At 46.9% G+C, this 20,568-nt stretch overlaps 2 protein-coding genes and 1 long non-coding RNA gene across 4 annotated transcripts in view; all 3 read right to left on the bottom strand.

Annotated features, from left to right (window-relative positions):
* Window positions 1–1,970, bottom strand: part of kcnh6a (potassium voltage-gated channel, subfamily H (eag-related), member 6a) — a 30,288-nt gene extending 28,318 nt beyond the window's left edge. Inside the window, exons 1-2 of one of the 2 annotated variants that reach the window (XM_086184284.1) lie at window positions 1,925–1,970; window positions 593–735 (exon numbers count right to left, since the gene is read on the bottom strand). In XM_086184284.1, the coding sequence (XP_086040410.1) occupies window positions 593–668 (76 nt within the window). In that variant the 5' untranslated portion in view covers window positions 669–735; window positions 1,925–1,970. Of the gene's footprint in view, window positions 1–139; window positions 235–592; window positions 736–1,924 lie in introns of those variants that run through there. The other variant, XM_086184285.1, reaches the window with a different exon arrangement.
* Window positions 1,971–6,775: 4,805 nt separating this feature from the next.
* On the bottom strand, window positions 6,776–15,473 carry gfap (glial fibrillary acidic protein). The gene is made up of 9 exons (XM_086185271.1): window positions 14,811–15,473; window positions 12,652–12,712; window positions 12,466–12,561; window positions 12,214–12,375; window positions 10,851–10,976; window positions 9,916–10,136; window positions 9,791–9,834; window positions 9,338–9,420; window positions 6,776–8,872 (listed from the first exon to the last, which is right to left on the bottom strand). Exons 1-9 carry the CDS (start codon window positions 15,329–15,331, stop codon window positions 8,831–8,833), a joined length of 1,356 nt encoding a protein of 451 aa, XP_086041397.1. The 5' UTR covers window positions 15,332–15,473; the 3' UTR covers window positions 6,776–8,830.
* A 129-nt stretch (window positions 15,474–15,602) lies between these two features.
* LOC147244677 (uncharacterized) lies at window positions 15,603–19,057 on the bottom strand. Its single transcript, XR_015110032.1, has 3 exons — window positions 18,950–19,057; window positions 16,307–16,711; window positions 15,603–16,217 (listed from the first exon to the last, which is right to left on the bottom strand). It is a non-coding gene; the product is annotated as an uncharacterized LOC147244677 (long non-coding RNA).
* Window positions 19,058–20,568: the final 1,511 nt, after the last annotated feature.

Here is a 20,568-nt window from a genome sequence, read left to right as displayed (position 1 = left end):
CTGCACTAAACAGAATTAAATTTTAAAAAATCCCCAACGAAGAGGAGACAAACGAGACCTCTCAGGAAAGCCTGGGAGGCTGTCCCCTGCTCACAGGATGAAAGAGGCCAAATGAATCGACATTCTATTCAAATCTTACATTCGGTGTCAGCGGGACTGATTCTGGTGACCGAGGACTCAGCACCTGAGAGGTACCAGGATCTGGTCGACTGGGAATCTTGGTACCTAACTGCTCCTTCCACACCAAGTAATCAGCTTTAAAAGGGGGCACCTGGATGACACTTTGGTGTGACACCCGAAAGGTTGCACCCACGTGATTTGATGTCTTAAAAAAAAAAGTGCACCCTGCACCAAACAAGCGTCAGTGTTAACAATCCTGCCGTAAAACTGCGGGCGCCAACTCCACGATGTCAGAAATCAATTCTCTGTGACTACACGGGGATATGGAACCCGTCCAGGCTGCAGAGGATGTTAGAAAAGTGGGAAATAATCCACACGTGTAGGCTGCCGGCGGGCAACATGTAGAAACCTAGTGTTTGCTGAGGTGCGTCTTCCATCAGCACGCAACTCGACTGATTTAACGTGCACTTACTTTGCTCGTCGAATTTCCTGATGATGGTGTCCAGGTAGGTGTTCTGGAGCGCAACGTGACCGCGTCTCACAGGCATTTTGGCTCCGAGAGGAAGGACTTCTCCGACACATGAACCTCACTAGTTCAATAAAAACCTGGCACTCCTGATACAACGAAACAAAAATAAAGATTTACAAACGAAAAAAACAAAAACAAAAACGCCGCGCAAAAGCCTGCAAAGTGCGGTTGTTCTTGTTCCGGGCGACAGAAGCAGGTTGGGTTTTTTTGTGTCTTTCGCAGGCTGCCGCTTGACGGTGAGGGATGAAGCGATGGGGAGTGATGGAGAGTAGGGCCGGTTGCCAGGGCGATAGCCGATGCTGGATGTTGCAGGCTGACAATGTAGAAAAGTAGGCTAGGGTACAGCAAAAGCCTCCCGCATCACTTAACCTTTCAAGAGAGCGAAGGAAAAAAAAATAAAACAACAACAACAAACCACACGCTGCCACGATGAGGAGTCGAGTCTGCTCGAGGGGACAGAAGTTAGGAGCAAAAAAGAAAAAGCAGCGGAGTAGAAAATCTCCCCGTTTGTGTCACAAACACAACATAACGTCTCAAGTTAGCGCGAAGGACGGCGGAGAAGAAGCTCCTGTTGGCCGGATTCCCTCCCCCTCGATCGCCCCCCCGCCGCCGCCAGGCTCTACAGGAGCAGCTCGACGGCTGTGTCAAACACGCCTCAGTTAGCCCAGAAGGGCGCGGAAATAATGTTTAATTAGCTTTTCAAAATAAATGTAATCGGGCCTAATAATTGGCATGCTCTTCAAACAATGTGTAATTATAAAAGTCTTTATCAAGTAATAATATTAAAGTGGTAAATGGTAAACCTCCTCCGGCCATGTGAGGACAACCGTTAGCTCAACGGCCCAAGAGCTTTTAGCAACACTTTAGCATGCATCATGAAGTGTACTACATCGGCGCTAATTAAATGAGAACAACTACCAAATTTTGACAAAACCAGTTTATAAATTTAAGAAATTATTGAGGTAACATGAGATTTTAGTGTTCCACTGGCAAATGTATTCAATATATCTACGAAACATCAACGCCGATATCGTGAGAACAGTTAGTACCTTCAGGGGGTAAACCCAAAAACTAGCTTAAAACATGAAAATAAGGAAACAGAATGTACATTTTAGCGTAGCATTAACAAATATATCAAACACAGCCATGATAGGCATCAACACCAATGTCATGAGAATAGGTCGCAACTTCGATTGGTTTACTAAAAACTGGCGAAAGAAAATGAGAAATCTGAGAAACAATTGAGGGAATTTAGCAGAAAGTTAGCAAACCCACGAAATGTAACCACAACAGGCATCGTTGCTGGTAGCATATGAACTGTTAGCACCTTCAATTTGTTCACCAAAAAGTTAGCTCTTAAAAACATAAAAAAATTACTTTTAACAGAATTTTAGTAAACTGACATGGAGCATCAATGCTCATAGCATGAGAACAGTCAGCACCTTTAAGCTGTTCTCCAGAAAAATAGCTTTGACCACAGCAGTATCAGTAAAACGGAGCAAAATGAAATAAAAGTGCTGAAGAAATACATATTTTGAACAATGACGGTAGCTGCTGATCTACTACGTGGTGAGACATAAACCACAAATCTTTTTGGCCATTATAGGATGACATATTAATGGTGAAATATTTAGGTTGATGACTGAAAAAAAATCAGAGACAGTAACTGGGAGAAATGTAGTACATTCAGAGATTTGTAGTGGGTTTTCGATGCTGTATGCTGCATGAATCCATGTTTTATTTTGATAGTCGAGGCATCGTGCGGGACTATGGCTGCCTTGACAGAGGTCTGACACTGACAGTGTGCAGACCCTCATCTGTCTACTCTGCTTCACTCCACATCACAAGTCTCTGCGCTCAAAATAGCAGCATCCTTGCTCCCTCCGTGGCTGCCATCACTCTTCAGGACTATTATATTTATCTACGGTCATGATAAGCTTCAAATGGCATTCATACATTGTTTATGCATGTGTAGAATCATACCCACAATATATCTCTCAGGAAACAAATTTTTTTTTTTTTTTTTTTGGTCAGAGAGAAGTCAGAGAGAGCCAACATTTAGAGCAGCAACACACAGGAGCTGGAGGAGTGTCGCTCGAGCAGAAGCAGAGCCGTCAAAACACACACACACACACACACACACACACACACACACATAAGAACAACAGGAATAAAACATGGTTTTGAAGTCACGTGAAGTGACAATGTGCTCTGGTTTTTACAGGTCCGTGACTGTGAAACTAACCAGTCCCAGACTTACTGAAAAACACAGACAGCAATTTTTGTTTTACGAATGGGATGCCCCCCCCCCTTTTTTTTTTTTTTTAGAGCCAAACTAAATCTTATTTCTACATCCCAAAATATATATATTTTTTTTAAATCACAATTTTCCCTTGAGGACTTTATTTAACATTTGTCATTCAGCTGTCATGACTTGTGTGTTTTCTCCTGGACTTGAATATTGAAGGACTCCATCTGTTCCAACCACAAAGCCTGGCTCAGGAGTGCATTCATGGAGGGAGCTGACGTTCAAGCCCGTTTCAATGGTGCTACACCTACTTAAAGGTCACCCGAAGGCCCCACGCGGCTTCTTGTCACACGCTGGATATTGTGAGTTTGGGCTCACAGACGCAGCCGCGGCTGAGTTCCGCTGTCTATTTGACTGAGCGAAGGTTGAAGTTCTGCTTTATTTTTTATTATCACAGATCCAAGACCCTTAGGGAGCCTGCAGTGACGTCACCCTCCCCCTGGGGTACCCCCCCCCCCGGGTACCCCCCCCAGTGGGTCTGACTGTCAAAGCACACTGAAACATGGCTGCCTGCAGAAGGAAGAGCTAACAAACATACACACTTAAGGGGCTTTCACACTCATATTTAATTAGCTCTGGTTTGAAACTGTTGACGAGTCCTTCAACTTGGAGGGTTTTGCGTTAATTTGCTTTCATTAAAAAAATAAATAAATACAAATCTGAATGTACCAAAAGGCATCATGGGGTGGAGGCGACTGCGCCTGAAGCACCAATAAACCCAAGGGAAGAAGGAAGTGAACATGTGTTCACTGCTCAGACGCGTCCGAGGCCGGAGCAAGACAGTAAAGGGAGGCGAGAATGAGTCTTCAAACCCCAAAATAAGTTTGTCGCACTTCCGTGTCAGAAAGTCACATTTGGGAATTTTCAAAGCGTTTATGTGTCTTAAAAAAGGAGGTTGCTAACAGGTGGCTAAATGAGAGGTTGTCGTCCAGGACATTAAACATCATCACGCCGAGTGCAAAGCTAGTCGGGGTGACGATGATGTCGCGCGGGTGTTGCGTCGCTCACTTATAGCCAAACATGAGCTTTGTACTCTATTACACATCTTCCTCAACATAAACCGTACATCTCATAAACCTTTGTTAGCCTTGGAGCTGATTATCATCAGTAATCCATGGGTTTTAGGCCCAGGGGACTCATGGGGACGCAGCGCTCCGTGGTGATGTCACTTGCGCGCCGTCTCAGCACCTGCCGTCCTTCTGAACCTCAAATCCCATTTGACATTTATTCCAGAGCCTAAGTGAGTCTAGTTTTGACCTTTTGTTGTTATCATGCGGCGCAAAGAACACGCGAATGACCCTCTAAGCCGGCGAGCGGTAGAGTCGTCCCTCCACTTTGTCCCCAGAGGAGCCGGAGAGTTCTGAGCCCCACGGTGATGGCGGAGTCTCTGAAGGGTGTTTGGAGATCAGAGGCAGTGTGGCTTCACAGCCACGGCAGACGGGAGGAGGTGGTTGCTCTGTGTTTTGTCTCAATGGCCTTGATAAATGAAGGCTAAAATTAGCCAAGGAGCACACATGCCTTCCCATGACCCTTTGGTGTGAGAGTCAAGTAAGACAGGAATGCGCGCTGAAGAGTGTCACGTACAAAGAGCCCAACGGACCAGGACGGCCCGCAACACCTGGCCATACATGTGAGTCCATCGGACCAGCTGCAGCATCGCAGCCGCTGCTTCTACAAACAGGAAATGGAAAGTAAAACTCAGTTTAGTCCTGCTTTCCAAGCCTCATGAGTGTGTTTGTTCTCCAAAAAAACGATTTTTAAAGTGGGTATTTCACAAATGTGAGGTGCAAAGAGCGCACATCCGTATTAGGCAACAAAGAACAGGAGTGTTGCACAACATTTTGTGAGCCATTAGACTTCCTGCAGCAGGAGGAAATGATCCACAGTGGAGGTCTGCAGCTTATGATCGTCACATCATCTTTGGCTTTATTGATTTGTAAAAGATGGCTGGTCGATAAAATCAGGAAAAAAGAAATCTTTTAGGAAAAAAACTAAAAACGCAATGCTGATATTTTGTTTACTATCATATATAAAATCAGAACATGCTCGCTATGGTGGAAAGCGTTTGACGTTTTGCTGAGGAAATTAAACAATAATCATATTGAGCGTCGCATCAAAGGCATGCTAATCGTAACGTGATGTCAACACGACAGGCCCCGCCCCCATCACAGGCAGACATGCCGACGTGGATGTCCTCCTTTTGTTAGTTGATTGTTGATCGTTACAGTAACTAAACCAACCATTTCAACCATGGGAGGTTTGTTTCTGACATCTTTTACTGGTGACAAATGAAACCGTACTGGTCGGATGTGCCGGGGAAGTAAGAATCCCACCACGCCGGCACTTCCTGGAAGTCCTCACTTCCACAAGTTGGGTGGAGGATCCGTGTTTTCTCCTGCTTACATGACTGGCTTTCATTGCTTTGGAGAGATACTGAGCTCAGAAGTGTCCGTCTACACCAGCCTTCGCCCCTTCCCGGCCCTGTGGAAAAGGACCAGGCGGGAAAGTGCTCCAGACGACAGGACCTGATTCCTGAGCGCCTGAGAGTTTTATCAGCCTGGAATTCCTTCAGCTCAGGGCCGCCTTCTGAGCCGACCTGAGACCCTCCATTCCACTGATAAGAGCTGGCCAAAACAGATACAGTCTTACCCACACACTCCGCAGGGCCACTAACGGAGGAAAACCTGGAGAAAAGACTGGAAGGTTATGTTGAGAGCTGCATGTTCCAAAACATCTCCGCTGGTGTGAAGGACGTTGTGGTGTCACATTCCCAGGACATTACCAGAGTGTCACGAGGTCTATGAAAGGTTAGCGGGACGTCATTCAGAGGACTCTCAGAATATCATCCCGGGAATATTTCAGGGGACGTTCCCTTCAAGCTAATGAACAAACCAGACAGAGGTGAAGACAAAAAACAACAACCTCCAGATGGGACGTAAACAAGCGTTGTCTCTTCAGGAGTGGAAGCACAGGAGGGTATGAAGTGTCTGAAGCCAGTCAGGTGTGCATTCACATCGCAGAGACACTGTTATCAGCCACAATTATTGCCTGCCTGAATGTACAGTTACACTCATAATGAGCTGTGGTGCTACGGGGAGTGAACCCACCTGCTCAGCAGCATAAAACAATCAGAAACGGGGACGTGCGTCTTCTGCCCTCCATTAGTGACCCTGGCCGACCACCATTAGGTCCACCTGTACGATGGCGTCAGCCGTGACGCAGATTCCAGCTGTTCCTCTTTTGTTGACGCTGTCTGAAAGGGTATAATTTTGCTTTAGTGTGGGAGTTCCTAAACCTGTCAGCCAAAAATACCAACGCTGGAGACCGTGAACCCCCCTCTGGACCTGGAGGCGGCTGAAGCGTTCAAACACCCGCTCTACATTCAAGGTCACCTCCAAGGTCGTGTTTCCTCCGACATTTACTTGTTTGTATGTCGACGGGATTAAGGGTCAGCAATCAATACTCTTTGTAGACAGATTAGTCACAGCGCCTCCTGGTGGCAACGGGAAATGACATGCTGACGACAGGACCATGAACTACTCAAAATGACATCACAGTTGTTCTCTCCAGATAATGACGATTGGGAGTTTAATTATTTCAATACAAGACGATTTGTTATCTTGAATTATGAGATAAATTTATCAACAATAATAAGAGACAACTCTTGTTTCCCGTGGTTCATCTTGCGACGAATGACGAGTGGCCCTGCTGAAGCTTCTGCACACCAAGATGAGAGGTCGAACAGGTCCGAAGAAACGGAACAAGACCACGAAAAATGTACCGATCAAGAAAAAAAAGGAACGCTGAAACACGGAGCATCGATTCTTATCATGAAAGTGTTTTATTATTGTTAAGTTAACATGGTGTCATAGCATGCAGCAGTGGTCAGAACTAATGTTATATCTGCAGATGCGTCTTCCAAGAAGAAAGAAAAGAAAAAAATCAGGACTCAAATGTCTTCTCTACATGACTCAGGAACAACAAACTATTTAGGATCGACATTCAAAGAACAAAACAAAGTCAGCGCAGGAGGGGTTGAGTGGCAGGGGTTGATGTGGTGGAGGGGGAAAGGTGGGAGGCACATGGGAACGCAAATCACAGCGTGTCCTTGGCGACGGGTGCAGAGACAGACAGCTTCAGCCGAGCACCACTCTCATTAGCGGCAGCAGGGTCTCCGTCAGCAGGGCTTCCAGCAAAGGATGGGGTCTGGATTACAGTATTTGAGCTGTGACGTCCGCTCATCTTCCTCGCCTCCCGTCCTCCCCGTGAATACAAAAAACAAAAGTTCCCGGAGCAGGTTGCCGGATCTGCTGGAGATTATCGCCACAGCCCCGGCTCTGCCTCCCTCTCCGGTACCTCTCAACCACCACAGACACATGCTGATGTGCTTGCAGGGCGAAGGGGAAGCTTCACTGGAGGCTGGAGGGCAAAGGTCGCTTCAGCTTTCAAAAAAAGCTTCACTACACCCCCAGCCTCATACGCCTCCTCGCATGTCCAGGTGTCAAATAATCATCCTGCCTCCGACAGGGAACGCCACCATCTGGGGGTGTGGTGACCAGACGATGAGGAGGAGTGAAGGTCCAGTGTTGAAGGTCTTAGGTTTTTCTGTCGCACCTCCCCGTCTCATTCAGACAGGAGGAAAACCTTGAGTGTACTGTGAGTTGGCACAAACGTCCACCGCCACTCAAGGATGGTGCGGGGAACAAAAAAGGGAGGGAGGAATTTATGATTTGGTGCAGACGTCCACTTGGGCTCAGGAATTAACTCAAATGGTTTTGTTCCTCGAAGGTCAAGGTTATTTCACACCAGCACAATTCTTCATTAACGCCTTGAGGATTTTTCTTCTAATGTCGACTGTTACGTGAGGGTGAACCGGAAAAGGTCAAGGTCACCGTGACAGGCGCACATTGCAAAGGCATACGCCGCAATGCAGTCATGCTACTTTTTGCTGTTGTTGTCAGTTTTTGGAACACACACTAAACACATGTCAAGACTTATGCGGGTGTAATCTTGGGTCAAATGAAACGAGTTAACCTTGGATTAACTGTTCAACCTTCGAATGCTTCAAGGGTTTTCCTAGTGGACTCATGTTGTGCTGCAAAGTGAAGCGCTGCTCGTTCGTACGCTTCCATCCGTTCTACCTGCTCACAGCAGGTTTGTTTGGTCTCAAAATAGTAATTTAATTCATCCTAATGATCTCTACAAACCCCACAGCACCCAACTCCTGTTCAAGAAGAGGTTTAATCTCCATCAAAACTGAACTAGCCATCATAAATCAGTCCAGCCGCGTGGAGCCTTTAACACACGAAGCAACACTGAGACAAAGACGGCTGCTGCGTCAAAGGTAAATGAAAAAGCAGCAGAAACGGGTTCAAACCATCCCAGATTCGCTGGTTCCTCCGCCAGTTCTACTCTGACAAACACACGCGCCAAAACTCAAACCTGACGTCATCGCTCTCCCTCCCGTACTTCTCTTAACACGCTTCACATACACATAACCACATGCCGACCTGCTACACGTTAGCGATCGCTACATTTGAAGACCTCTTCTATGGCAGCTACTCAGAAACAACGCTAGAAATCTGTTCTGCCAGTCCAAGTTAAAACATCTTTCCCAGTGGTTTTACTGGGACGAACCATTTCAGTCGACTGGTCTGGTTCATGTCAAGCTAAACGTTGACATTTTGGTAGAAATTGTTATGAGAATGTTTATCATGATTTGAGGGCTGTAAAATTGAAATTTTGGGTGATGACGGTGATAAAATGAAATAGTTTAATGGCTCTGGTGGGACATTTTTGGGGTTTACAGCAGAGAAGAGTTGTAATAATCATTCAGTAGATTGTGACCGAGGACCAGATGAGAAGCCGTCGTATTACGGGAGATCTTTGTGTTCAGTGGTTGATTCCTTAATGATCTGAAAAGAAAAGAAATCAGACTTACAGATACAAAAAGGACGAATCCATGTAGAAAACGTTGCTGCTCATTCACATTCCTGAGATAAATCTCTGATATTGTTCAGGCTCATTTATGAGCCAATCAAGTTCCCTTTTGAAAAAGAAGAAAAAAGGCTTCTTATTTCAGACAGAAAGGGTTGAGAAGAGGGAGACAAAAGGAGAGTTTAAGACTGAGCTGAGACTAAAGGAGGGCTTTTTGTCAGGAGCTGAAATTAGGAGGAATGCTCCCGAGCTCAGTTGTGTCTAGAAGAAACAGGCTGGACAAAGAGGAGATCGTATTCAATCTTTTCCTCTCTCTTGGAGTTTTGGACTCGAAGCAAATGCCAGCAGTTGTGAAACCCTTCAGAGGGGCTTGACATTGCCCTCTAGAGGTAATATGTGGGAGGTGCAGCGTGCAGCCTGACCCGAGAGAGTCCCACTCGTACCTCGCCATCTCTGGTCTCCACAGTCCGAACCAGGATGCTCCTCTTCACATGGGCCTCCGGAGTTTTAGTGTCCAGATTGGTTTCTAAAAGATGAACGTGCCGAGACAGTGGAGAAAAACTCATTCAGGGAGTCTTTGTGAGTATATCATCCTGAAGTATGTGAAAGTATTCATTGGGTCATTCAGTTACTAACACGTCCCATACAATGAGTAACCACACAGAGTGAGTCAGAAAACAGTTCCTTTCATGGAACGTCCTGATGTTACATCCTCTGTCGGATTAAAAGCGTCTCACTGAAGGAATCATGTTGCCCTGAGATACCTGGGGATACTTGAGGCTAACATCACCAAAAGAGAATTTATCAAGCCAGCATTTTTAGATTTTAACCCCCAAAAATCCCAATTATTGGCGGAATGGTGAGATTATAACAAGACCGGGGTGGTGGATACTGACCTCTAAACTGCAGGTTGGAAAAGCTCTGAACTGGAATGGTAATCCTGAGACACAGAGACGAGAAAGTTACTGCAAATCTCACTGTTCATTTGTTTACTTCATCTGCTCTTGTGTCAAATCAACACCTGCTCTCCTCGCCCTCCAGCAGCTTCCTGTAGGTGGCGATCTCAATATCCAGGGCCAGCTTGACGTTGAGGAGGTCCTGGTACTCCTGCAGGTGTCGGGCCATCTCCTCCTTCAGGGCCTGGATCTCCTCCTCCAGGCGGCCCACCGTATCCTGGTAACCAGCTGTGTCCATGGAAAAGCGGTCCTCCATCTCCCGGAGCTGGCGTTCCAGGGACTCGTTCTCAAAGAGGACAGACAAGACCAGGTGATGACACGGGAAAACTGAAGAATACATCTGAAAAATACTAGCTGTACTTCTCTTGGTGATGAATTAGACTAAAACTGAAGTGACACTTCACCCAAGAAGTGTAATTTACCTTTCAGTGACCAATCGTTAGGTGCATCGAGCTCAAGAAGACATTTTTGTCCCCTGCATGACTTCTTGGTGACTCCAATATTTAGAGAATTATGCTGGACGGGCGGTTTTAGTTTGTATACAGACATTCTGGATAGTTTTGCTGTTGTTAGCAGCCAGTCTCCATTAGCTTAGCTTAAGCTAAGACTATGTGCATTCTGGAGTCCCCAAGAAGTAATACAAAGGGGGAAAACGTGTTTGTGAGTTAGAAATATCTAACAGTGAGTTATAGTTCATGAAACGCCAGAACCTAAATCACACTCGACTCATCAATGACGACACAGGTTGGGCACCAACGACTTGAGCTTTCAGCACAGCAGCAACTTGACACGAACGCAACACAACGCCATCGAGGACTGAGTGCATCAACAACACCTTTGAGTTTACATTTCCATGTACAGCCAAATGTGCGAGGGCAGGAGTGTGGATCCAACTCTGTCCAATATGTGTCCACTTTCTGCCCGGAATTTCATAGTAGTCAATCATTTTGATTATAAGCCACGTGATACGTCGGTGTTTGGTGTAGCTGAGAGGACTCACTGTGCCACGGAGAGCCTCCAGGTCGCAGGTCACCACCTGGACCTGACGTCGATATTCATTGGCTTCCTGCTTGGCCTGGCGCAGGGCTTCCGCGTTCCGATTGGCTGCATCTGTCAGGTCAGCAAACTGTGAACAGAAAGAATAAAAAGAGACTTATTTACATTAGCAAAACATGTATTTTGGCTTTCAAGTACTCACAAATATGTGTCACTGGCGACCTCTCCAGGGTGAACCCCGCCTCTCGCCCATAGATGCCGGGATAGGCTCCAGCCCCCCCGCGACCCTTACTAGTAAGGAATAAGCGGAAGACGACGATGGATGGACGAATGTGTGTCTTGAGCTTGTGAAGACATTCTCTCCCTCCCCCTGCGTCACATCTTTGTGACTCCAGAATGCAGAAAGAGCCAGCCACGTATGTTTAGCTTGAAACCAACGGAGAATGACAACAACAAAACTGCACAAATATTTCAGTGAATAAAGTCTCAAATGCGTCGTCCAGAATAATCTGCATCATCTTTGTCAAGCCGTACACGCAATAATCCACAATACTTTGATTTGAGGAAAAAACAAAACATATGTTCCAGTTAAAAGTGTCTGTGGATTACTGAGCGTATGAGTGGATAAAGAAGACGTGGATTATAGCGATGCATTTGAGAGCTTATAAACAGTCTGTTGTCTGTTAACAGTTTTGCTGTTGTTATCTGTCAGTTGCTATTAGCTTCAAGCTAATTATGAGCGGGTGGCCCGGTGGAGCAGTGGTCCTCCCTGTGGCCCCCCAGCAAGAAGGTTGTGGGTGGAGCCCTGGCTGGAGCACGGGGTCTTTCTAGGTGAGTCTCCATGTTCTCCCTGTTCCTGCTGGGTTCTCTCTGGTACTCCAGCTTCCTCCCACAGTCCAAAGACATCAAGAGGGACCAGGTTAATCCAGACTCTAAATTGACTGTAGGCGTGGCTGGGAGAGCCAATGGTTGTCTGTCTGTATGTGCTGCTTGGATAGGCTCCACCCCCAGCACCCTTAACAGGATAAGAGGAAGAAGATGGATGGATGGATGGATGGATAATCGTAAGCGGCTGGCTCTTTCTGCATCCTGAAATCCCAAAGAAAACCTTTTTCGCAAGCTCAGGACGCCTGTTTCTGAGTACTCGAAGGACCAAAATCCACTTTCTGAGTGAAGTACCACTTGAATTATTTTGCATGATTTCCTTTTATTTTCACAGCTTACATAGTAAATGCTTATTATAGATACTCTTTGTATCATATTTTTTCACCTTTTTTTATTTGCAGCAGTTTCATTCTCATTACTCCCACCCTCTCTACTCCAAAACGTTACACCAGCTGCTTTGCAGGATGTAGGACGTTTCTGACCTTGGACCGGTACCACTCCTCCGTCTCGTGCATGTTTGACGAAGCCATGGTTTCATACTGGACCCGGATGTCTCTCAGAGCAGCGGTCAGGTCTGGTTTGGACACGTCCAGGTCCACGTGCACCTGCTGGGCCATGATCTGCTCCTGTAGCTCCCGCAGCTCCTGAGAGTGTGTGAACATTCCGATGAGTCACAGAGATGTGGCTCGACTCAGTCTTTTTTTTTTTTTTTTTTAATGTTTTCGTTTTCTTACCTCCTCATGAATCTTCTTCAGGAAGTTTATCTCATCCTGGAGAGCATCGATCTTCCTCTCCAGCTGGACACGGTTTAGAGACGCCTCGTCCACATCCTACGCCAAGATCGAGGCACATTGAGGGATGAGCACCGACACACCGAATGTATAAATTGTTCAGATGCCGCGCGTGGGAAACAGAATTACCTGTCTGAAGGCATTCAGATTGTTGTCTGCATCTTGTCGCAGGCTAACTTCATCTTGCAACCTGAGTAACACACCAAAGGGTGAAAAAGCTTGGCATTAAATGAGACACATTGTTGCTTAAATGTTTGTTGGCATGAGACAGCACGCAGCCACGACACGCAGACACAAGTCTCCCTGAGGGACTGTCGCCACCACGCACGGCAGGTCTCCTGTGGATCACACAGCAAGAACTGGGAGGCTGGTTTTCACCAAACGTGGTGGGTCAAGGAAAAACTCATTCAATTCCTGGTCGGATGAGTCATAGCAACACCTGGAGGCAACAGGAAGTGAAATGTTTTGGTTTTTTTTGTTTTTTTACTCTCTGATATTCTCCTCCTAATTGGTCCAGCAGGTCATCTCAGATGTGACCAGAAACACTTTGAGAACTCGGTGATGGGTTACTGTGAAGACCGGGAGTTTTCATTAAATGGCGTTACCATGGTGACACCCTGATTTTTTTTTTTAGGCCAGAGAACATGAAACTGCAGTAACATGACTCCACACGGTCGGATCTTTGTCCAAACTTCACATGTTTGATGAGCGTCCAAGTGTTTCTTTGATTGTAACCATAGAAACATACACATTTAACTTAAATGAGCATTTTACAGGGGCACCGCTATCATGCTCATGACCGCAGTGACTGAGCTGCCTCGCGGTAACGCCACGAAACCAGCAGATGCTTTTGTGTCATTGAAATTCAGCTCGACTGCGGAGACTGAAAACATATTTCGAGCATTTGGATGAGATTTCTACAGTGCTGCTCCCCAGGCAGCAGAGGACGACTGGGGGCTCAGCTGAAAGGGCAGCTTACGCATCATTACACATTCGCTTCAATCTAACAGCCAGAAGCCTTTCCCACGGGATGAACACATACACACACACACACACACACGCACGCACACAATCCATCCTTAGCTGCACACATTCATCTGCCACACGCACACACACACACACACACACACACACACATAAATGGCCTGAGATGTGGAAACATCTGTAGAGCCTCATGCGGCGTTTGTCTGAATGGAGCTGTTCAAGGAGGGCAGCAGGAATCACAAAGGTGACCTTTGACCCTCTCAGCCATCACTCTCTATTCTCTCCCAGTACCAAGACCTGCGTGGTAATTGGAGGGCAGGAAGAGAAGGAGAGACTCTCAATCACTTGTTCTGCAGTTGAAATTACACATTCGTGCAGCGTGTGCACCCCGCATGAAAAGCCTGGTGAGCAGCAGTGCAGTCACTCAGGGTTTTGGGGCAACAGGCGACAAGAGAACATCTGCCTGGCTGTTTGCTCCCTTTGTGGCGCCACGCCATTGTGCTCGCCTCATTCCTCCGCACTCGCTCAATAGTGTTGAGGGGTTCAGTCAGGATCAAGTTTGTAAAGAGGGATCCAGGAGCAAAGCTCAGGCAGAACACGGTGGTCTGCATTCCAATGAGGAAAAACCACCAATCTGCATATAAATGCTTTCACAATTTTCAAAAAAGAAATCTGATGTTTGTGGAGCTCTGGAGTGACCACAGAGAGAAAAGAACAAAATGGAGGAACAGAGAGGATTCTTGGATCTTTAGACCCTAAGACAGACTTGCTCAAAAATGTAAAGTAACTCAATTAAATAAATGAATATTTTCCTTTCTTTGGCCTCTCCGGGGCTCTGGAGATGTCCTTGTCCTCTGTTGGACAAAATTTAAAGGAACAAGACCCGAAACCCTGTTGACTAAAGGTTTCCTGCACATTTGTGAAAACTACATCACATTTAACAGGATGTAAATATGCTGCTTCTGAGGTCAAATATCATATCTATGGTTTAAAAATGTTATATATTGACAGATAGAGCTGAAATTTAGTGATGACACACATAGTGGGCGGGACCGTGAAGGAGTACTGAACTCTTGCCCTCTCTCTTTCCATGTGAAACTGCATCGTCACAATCTTTGGTTATGATTTCTGGCTCAATGAAGGAGTTGAAACCTGAACTTCTATTTTCATAACATCGTACAATAATCTATATTTGTATTTGCAGATATCCAGCCGATGTTGTTTTGGAGAGAAACTCATAATTCTTCAGGTCTCACTGAAACGCAAAGGGAGCCAAATAAGAAGAAGATCCAACCCCCATGTACCTCTGCTTGAGTGTGGACACATCTGCAGCCAGGTTGTCCCTCTCTATCTCCAGACGGGCCTTGCCGGCGGTGAGGCCGTCCACCTGCCTCCGCAGCTCCCTCAGCTCGTCCTGGTAGATGTCCCCCAGGTGGCTGGGCTCCTTCCCCTTCATCTGGTTCAGTTCTGCCACCAGAACCTTGTTCTGCTGCTCCAGCAGACGAACCTTCTCGATGTAGCTGGCGAAGCGGTCGTTCAGGCCCATCATCTCCACCTTCTCATTGGTGCGCGTCTCCTTGAACTGGGCCTTCATCAGAGAGTCTGCCGAGAAGTCCAGTCGGTCCACAGGGCTCCCCAGAAGCAGGGCCATGTTGGTGGAGCCCAGGGAGACCCGGGATATGGGGCTGGAGTGGGTGAGGGTGCGAGGGGTACCGTGCCATGAGAAGCGACTGGAAGACAAACCCCCAATCCTGCTCCCTGAGCTGCTGGATCCCTGGGGCCCAAAGCGCTTCCTGTATGAGGACTGGGCTCTCTGACTCTCCATGTTAGGGAATGGTACTGACTCGGGGCTCAACCAGGGCTTTTATAGAGGGAGGCAAACCCCCTAAGAGCAGAGCGGAGAGGCCACAGGGTGGGGCAGAGCGAAAGGAGGGTGGCAGCCAGTGAAAGAGACAAAAAGGGAGAGCGAAGGGCTGGTTTACATGACACTCAAAAAACTGTGTGCCAGGGATTGTCTGTGCTCGTCCACTCAACTACAAATGTCTCTTGGCTTTTTCCCTCGCCCCCCCCTCCCCCCCCCCCCCCTCCCGGGGACTCTGACTCACTCCCTCACTCTTTCTTCACCCCGTTTTGTCTTTCTCTCTTTCTTTTAGTTCCAGCTGAATGAGAAAGAATTTGTGTGGCAGGGTCTGGACAGCGATTCAACACAGCCACACATGCACTCTCACACAATCAGAGACAAAAGAGGAAGAGAACTCCAGTTTATAATCAGAAAAAAACGGCAGCAGATTGACAGGTCAAGGGACTAAAGCTTATAAAGTTTGTGACTGATACTGAGGAGAGGCACATTTATGTTCGATTCAGTCATGGAATCACACAGAGCCATGAGCCATGATCATTTTTGAGGCCCAGAGATACAGAAGGAGACGACCCGTAGAAACAAGAGGAGCAAAGCAGCTACGATCATTGAGCACACTTCAAGTATGTTTCCCTCAACGTGACAAGTATCCAGTGTGCTAGTGGTAGATATGAAGTGTTCTACGTTTTTGGGACTATTGTGTAGGCTTGTGAGTAAATATCGATGCACAACGATGTCACATTCACCAAAACCCTTTTAGGAGGCATCAGATGGCGGTCCACCCTGAGTGGCGCTGCTGGAGGCTTCCTCCAGTGAGGCCACAGGGGGGTCTCCAAACGTTGGGTCTCTCAACCTATCAATAACCCAGAGGAAACGTCTGGTATGAGCTGGTGCTGTGCACCTACAACTGAACTGGCAACTGTTGCGTGGCAGCAGACGTACACTGGCATTTGCTGGACAATAACAGGGCAGGAAGGTGTGCGGACCGGAGGCTCCAGCGAGACTGAGGGACTGGGGGGAGCTCGCTGTTTTCAGGTTATTAGACGTCTCGTTGGCTCCAAAGACAAATTGATGGTAGCGGCGAGGGACATAAGGGAGAGCTGCCTTAATCTGAACTCTGGAGAGGCTCCCGGAGGCGGCGTTACCAAACCATTTCCATCCATTGCCTTGACAACAGAGGGCCGGCGACGTCAGAGCAGGCCAGCTCATCTTCATCTGGCTGCCTTGTGGAGAGGAAGGTGTGATTGGTGGGGATGAGATCGCGACGGCCTGCTTGCTCTCCATCTGCAAGTTCACGTCCCCCGAGGACGCTCGGTCCTCACTTTAGATCTTTCACAATCCTGTTATCTGCAAGTGATTTTCCATATCGGGTGTCTTGGTTAGCAGGCAGCCGGACTTCATGACTAACAAAAGTAAATTCAACTCTGGCAACGAGAGGGTGAAGCTTCACGTTCCCCGAGATGCATGAAATAATGAGTTTTCAGTGGAGACCAAATCCTGCCTTCACTGCAAAAAACACAGAACCTTGACAAGTAAAACCATCGAGCAGACATTTAGTCCGTGACTTACTTGTTTTCTTGAAATAAGTAAAATAATATTCTAATAAACAAGTGAAAACGCCAGATTTCTTGAAGAAACTGTGTCTAAAAGAAGTGTCTGGACCGCCTGGTGTTTGGTGACTTGGGAGTCGTCTACGTGACAGGTACTTTGACGAGAAGTTTAGACCAAAAAAAAAAAAAAAAGCTTGCTAAGATTTGAAGTTCTTGCAGGTTTGAGGATGGAAAAGTGCAGCACATGAACAGACTTTCCAGCAAAGTGTAAAATCTGCATTACTCGAGGCAAAGACAGAAAGAATGTGAGTTGAGGAGAGCATCCGTAAACGCTCAAATCTGCTCAAGTAATGCTTATTCAGCACTCTTGTGTTTGTTCCCAGAAGTCAGCAGCACTCTGCCTTCCTCTCGGCGACTCTTTTCTGTGCTTTTGTGGATAAAATAACGTTTTATAAACTACACAATAAAAAAAAAAAAGTTAACCGTGTTGAACCCGGGGTTTCAGAGCTACAACATTTGATCCAAGTCAGTGAATCCCGGCGATTTCAATAATTGGCTGTTTTGAAGGAAACGTGTCAAACGGACTGGTTCTTCTGCCCTTAAACGTCAGAATTTTCAGCTTTTTTGGTCAAATAAAACAAAGGAGTCCCCGTGATGGAGTCCCTGTGCAGGGTGGCGAACACTTGCAGCTGAAATGGGTGTTTTGAGAAAACCGGGCTGAGTTTCACAGAGGAAGAAGCGGTAAATTAACTACTTCTCTGTTTGACTCGAGAGATGAACATTTTCCTGGACTACCGTGAGACTGACATGTGTCCTCCATCAAGTGTGACACAGTGACAGGCGAGTCGACTTGGTGAGGCTCTGTGGTGCTGCAGTGGAACTCCGGTGTTGCTGCAGGTAGTAAAACAACAGCAGCAGCAGCAGCACATAAAGGACTTCTTTGTTACTGGGCCATAAAGTCCCAGTGAGTGGAAGCCAGTGGTACTGGGAGGCAGTGAATAAATAACAGCACTTTACTCTCTGGCCTCTGTTCTAGTAAAGAAGACAAACATCAACACACTGACTTGAATCCCAATCGGTGTCTGTTAATAGAGGCTGAACCAGATGGCGCGCTGCAGGTTTGGCAGAGTTTTGTTGGTTTAACGGACCGATCGCAGGTTGCATCATTGAGGTGAGGCGATTTGTTTTCAGTTGCCTGGATTTTTTAGACAATCGCAGTTGTTGCCTCAGATCTGGTCACTGAGGTAATATGTCCCGGAGATTAAGCATCCAAACACAGAGGGAAGAAAGAGGCGGCGCGGCCCTCCCTCTCCCCGCCCTCCCTGCTGCTGGAGTCAGCTGATTCATGTGTCCAACATGGGGAGACATTTGCAGGGTGTGTAAGGAGAGAGAAGAGGTGGAGGCTGGAATCCTAATGCAGCTGGAGTCAGACGGGTCTCTGGCTGCCCGCGAGGTCTGACTCTGTTACACTCAGCTCAGGCTTTGTACTCTGGCATTTTACACCTCCAGTCCCCCGCGCGAACCTGTCAGCCGCCATCCTTCCAGCCCACTGACAGGTTTAATGCTCACTGCCAAGACGGACCCAGGCGAACCGCTTTCACTAGCCTGAAAAAAAGACTGTCCCAGAGCCGCCTCCTCCCTGTAGCACGTCAGCTCCTCAGACAGGGCGTAAATTAAAACAGCAACAACATTTAAAATCGTAACTCTGAAACATTTCTTGAAGTGATACTTCACCCAATAAGTGTACTTTGTCTTTCAAGTACTCAAAGATAGGTGTCTTGAGAACACAAAAGATGTTTTGTTTTTTGTTTTTTTTTGTCTTGCGTGCTACTTATTTGTGATTCCGGAATTCAGAAAGAGGCTATGGCTGTTTAGTTTGAAGCTAACAGTGACTGGCGGCTAACAACAGCAAAACTGTCCAAACATGTCTGTTTACAAGCCCATAAGTGCTTCATGTGGTATAATCCACGTCCTCTGTATCCATCGGTATACTCGGTAATCCATAAATACTTTGATTTGTACTGAACAAACTTACCATTCGATGAGACCGTCAACTAGCCAGCTAGCGCAAGCATCTTTCTTGGCCTTGACATGCTAACTGGTCAGGCTCTGTGCTACTGTCAAACCACAAGGGTTACAGTTGGTTCAATTTTCATAAAATCAAAGATTTTTTTTTTTTTGGGGGGGGGCACTGATAATATGTCTGCATAAGGGGGACATGGATTATCCAGGACGACAAGCTTGAGAGTTTATATTTATTTAACAGACACTGTGGGCTGGTTTTGCTGTTGTTAGCCAGCTAGTCACCTTTAGCTTCAGGGCGAATACACGAGGCTAGCTTGTTCTGACTTGTGGAGTCAAAAAGCAGCAATGCAGGAGGTTAAATAAATGTCTTCTCTGTTTGTAGGAACTCTAAGTGTAAAATACACTTTCAGGACAAATTATAATTTAAGGAGAAACAATACAGGTTGCATGTAAAATGGTGATAGGGACTCATTCGGCATTTGAAATCCATCCATCCATTGTCTTCCGCTTATTCCTACACATTAAGGGTCGCGGGGGGGCTGGAGCCTGTCCCAGCGTCAACGGGCGAGAGGCGGGGTTCACCCTGGACAGGTCGCCAGTCCATCGCAGGGCCAACATAGAGAGACGAACAACCACTCACACTCACATTCACACCTACGGTCAATTTAGAGTATTTAGAGAATCAATCAGCCTCGTCCCCAGTTGCATGTTTTTGGATGGTGGGAGGAAGCTGGAGTACCAGAGAGAACCCACGCAGACACGGGGAGAACATGCAGACTCCACACAGAAAGATCCCGTGCCTGAGCCGGGACTCGAACCCGGAACCTTCTTGCTGAGAGGCCACAGTGCTGACCACTGCACCACCCAGCCCACCGCCCAGCATTTGAAATATTAATATGAAATATGGAGATGTCAGTATTGATATTTAGTCCCATCCCTGTTGAGTACAGCAAGTAAGAAACGGTAGTGACACTTAAGTCTGTTGCTGTTCATCTGAACCTTTCAGTTGAAAATGCTTCAAACAGTTGTATGATGCTGAAGCAGCCTCATGGGAAGGGACTACCATGGAAAAACCAGGGGGGGCTTAAGTGAGACTGACAGGCCGTCTATATGACTCAGCAGCACTGGGTCCAAACAGAGGGCAGCCACAATGAGTGACAGGTCGAGAGGCCCGAAGCTCCGGTCTGCCTGTCAGCAGGAATGCCAGGGGCCCATACATATCACACAGACACAACTGCATTCCAGCAGCCATCACATAAACACGACACTCCCGCTGTCCGACTACGGCAAACGTGTTCATGGTTCGCTTTGAACGTCTCAGGATAAAATACAAGCGATCTAACAGGAACACGCCAGGTTTCTTTTTTGGAGAAATCCTCCAATTAGACTAGACCCAGACATTAAAAAAAAAAAAATCCCTGGCTGACAGCTAGTTAGCTTAGCACAGGTAATGGTAGTCAATGGGAAGCGTGAGCGTTTTAAAAAGGATTTCAGGGGTTGTGATTTAATCCAGTTTGTGCAATAAATGCTGTAAACAAACGTCCCGTGGTCTGAGGAGAGACGCCGCCAGCATTCCAGCGTCACGTCTTCAACAGCAACGGCTGTGCTGTGTGGTCTTCTCCGTCCTCC

The sequence above is a fragment of the Aulostomus chinensis genome, chromosome 18 (genome assembly GCF_037954235.1).
Source record: "Aulostomus chinensis isolate RoL2024-O1b breed Wild chromosome 18, RoL_Achi_v1.0, whole genome shotgun sequence".
Taxonomy (NCBI): Eukaryota; Metazoa; Chordata; class Actinopteri; order Syngnathiformes; family Aulostomidae; genus Aulostomus; species Aulostomus chinensis.
The sequence above is the reverse complement of the archived record's forward strand: the minus strand, read 5'-3'. Positions and strand labels throughout refer to the sequence as shown.

Excerpts from the sequence above, each read along its gene's own strand:
- gfap (XM_086185271.1), bottom strand. The coding sequence starts at position 15,331 with ATGGAGAGTCAGAGAGCCCAGTCCTCATACAGGAAGCGCTTTGGGCCC. Across the intron at positions 12,376-12,465 it reads TGAAGAAGATTCATGAGGAG|GAGCTGCGGGAGCTACAGGA; the intron begins GTAAGAAAACGA and ends ACACACTCTCAG. Across the intron at positions 8,873-9,337 it reads TGGAGACCAGAGATGGCGAG|ATCATTAAGGAATCAACCAC; the intron begins GTACGAGTGGGA and ends TTTTCTTTTCAG.